At 54.4% G+C, this 1,753-nt stretch overlaps 1 protein-coding gene across 1 annotated transcript; it reads right to left on the minus strand.

The window, feature by feature from the left end:
- Positions 1–1,753, minus strand: LOC125955667 (uncharacterized). Its single transcript, XM_049686808.1, has 3 exons — positions 1,239–1,753; positions 946–1,162; positions 1–846 (listed from the first exon to the last, which is right to left on the minus strand). The coding sequence occupies exons 1-3, from the start codon at positions 1,751–1,753 to the stop codon at positions 1–3; spliced, it is 1,578 nt and encodes a 525-aa protein (XP_049542765.1).

Raw genomic sequence — 1,753 nt, forward strand, 5'->3', positions numbered from 1 at the left:
CTATTCCGTTTTGACTGATATTAACGATAGCGCGGTGGTAGGTGCAACAGCTGTCACCAGTAGTGAGGAATGGGCAGTCGGTGCATGTTCCGGTGAGGCTGGTAGTGAGACGACCGGTCCCACTAACCGCTGCTCAGCGGTGGTCGATAGGTTGGACACATTGTTACTGCTACCCGCGTCTTGATCATCGGCATCATCTTCCGTACCTTCGCCGCAAGCTTCCTCTTCGGCCACTCCTCGTCGGCGTCGCGTTTGTCGCAGTTTCTGTAGCGCGAGCTGCCGATTCAACTCGGCCGTTTCCTGGTTGATTTTGGCCGTTGCTAGATCTGTCTTTAGTATCTCCATGCGCAGATCATGCTCGGACTGGCGGTGCTGTTGCTCGATCGCACGCGCCAAGACCGACTCGGGTGACATGGAGGAACCAGCACCAGCGGCGCCACTACCACCGGTAGTCATTACCGGCGGCGGTGGCGCCGGTGTCCCAACCCTTGTTTGGCTCATCAAATCGATTCCTCCGTTGGTGAGTATGGAAGTACCGTCCATGCCACTACCAGCGACACCACCATGATTCACACCACCACCGCCAAGTGTCGGTGAATCTGGTGGATGGTTAGCGGAGGACAGATGGTTATGAGCCTCCTGAAAAGCCGTCTTCCATTGGCCCATCTGGCTGAAGCGATGGAAGCGGTTCTTGAGCAGATTCAGTGCCTCGAGCGTATTGCTTAGATCGAGCTGCGACGATGCTCCATTGTTGCCGCCTGTCAGATCGACCAAACTCGATTCGCTGCCGAAACCACCGGCGGCCGCCGTTCGGTTGTACAGTTCGAGACCGGCCGCCTCCAGCAGCTTATTCGCGTTTGTGTTGTTATTGTTATTATTGTTATTGTTGTTGTGGTTCGTAGTGCCGTTGTTGTTACTGCTGCTGTTACTATTACCACCATTGACACCTCCGCTCAGATGGTTGGCGAAGCTGGAGGCGAGCAGCTCGTTGAAACGCGCCGTATCGGCAGCCGATGCGACCGCCGCACCGAACGGGGACGAAGTATTGGAATAGCCGCGCATCCTGGGGTATTTGGCCATCGGGCCCTTTTCATACTCTTCATGCTCATCCTGCGAGTCCTCTTTGATCTGCACCTCGCAGATGCTTTTTGAGGTTTTCTCCCTGAAAAAACAGCATTGCGTTGAGATGTTAATACTTCTACTTCCTTCCGCCTAATCCTGTCGACCACCAAACTTACCACATCGAGGAGCTCTCGTCATCATTCTCGTCGCTACAATCCTTGATCGAAACTCCTTGCGGTAGGTTCTCTTCCAACGATAGCTTAATCTTCGAGTAATCCACATCGTCCATCAGTTCGTTCTTGCACACTTTCTTCGCTTCTTGCATAAACTCCCAGATTTCGAACGTGAACTGGCTCGGTTTCTTTCGGTCCGCTACCTCCTGCCCGAAGCGCTGTATTCGCTGTTGGTAGTCGAGCATTTCCGCCCGAGTGCAAGCTTTCATGCGGCGCCACTGCTCCTTCAACCGGTTACAGTTCCGATCCGTACCGAAGGCGATCGCAAACTGCTGGTGGATGATTTTCCAGGCCCGGTTCTTTAGCATTGTCAGCGCGCTGTCCAGCCGCTTGTTCTCGATGATGTGCATATCCTTGCGGCATAGCTCGAGCAGAAAGTGTTTCTCCTCGTACGCCCAGTTCTGTGTCCGTTCGCGCTTCTTGAAGCGCTGCGCCTGCCCCAGCGTACTCTGCAGCAT

This window comes from Anopheles darlingi, chromosome 3 (genome assembly GCF_943734745.1).
Source record: "Anopheles darlingi chromosome 3, idAnoDarlMG_H_01, whole genome shotgun sequence".
NCBI classification, from domain to species: Eukaryota; Metazoa; Arthropoda; class Insecta; order Diptera; family Culicidae; genus Anopheles; species Anopheles darlingi.

What these genes read in the sequence shown, in the direction of transcription:
- LOC125955667 (XM_049686808.1), bottom strand. Translation starts at nt 1,753, where the DNA reads ATGCTGCAGAGTACGCTGGGGCAGGCGCAGCGCTTCAAGAAGCGCGAA. An exon ending in GACGAGAGCTCCTCGATGTG is followed by an intron (nt 1,163 to 1,238) that starts GTAAGTTTGGTG and finishes CTGTTTTTTCAG; the next exon opens with GGAGAAAACCTCAAAAAGCA. An exon ending in CCAACCATCTGAGCGGAGGT is followed by an intron (nt 847 to 945) that starts GTCAATGGTGGT and finishes AACGCGAATAAG; the next exon opens with CTGCTGGAGGCGGCCGGTCT.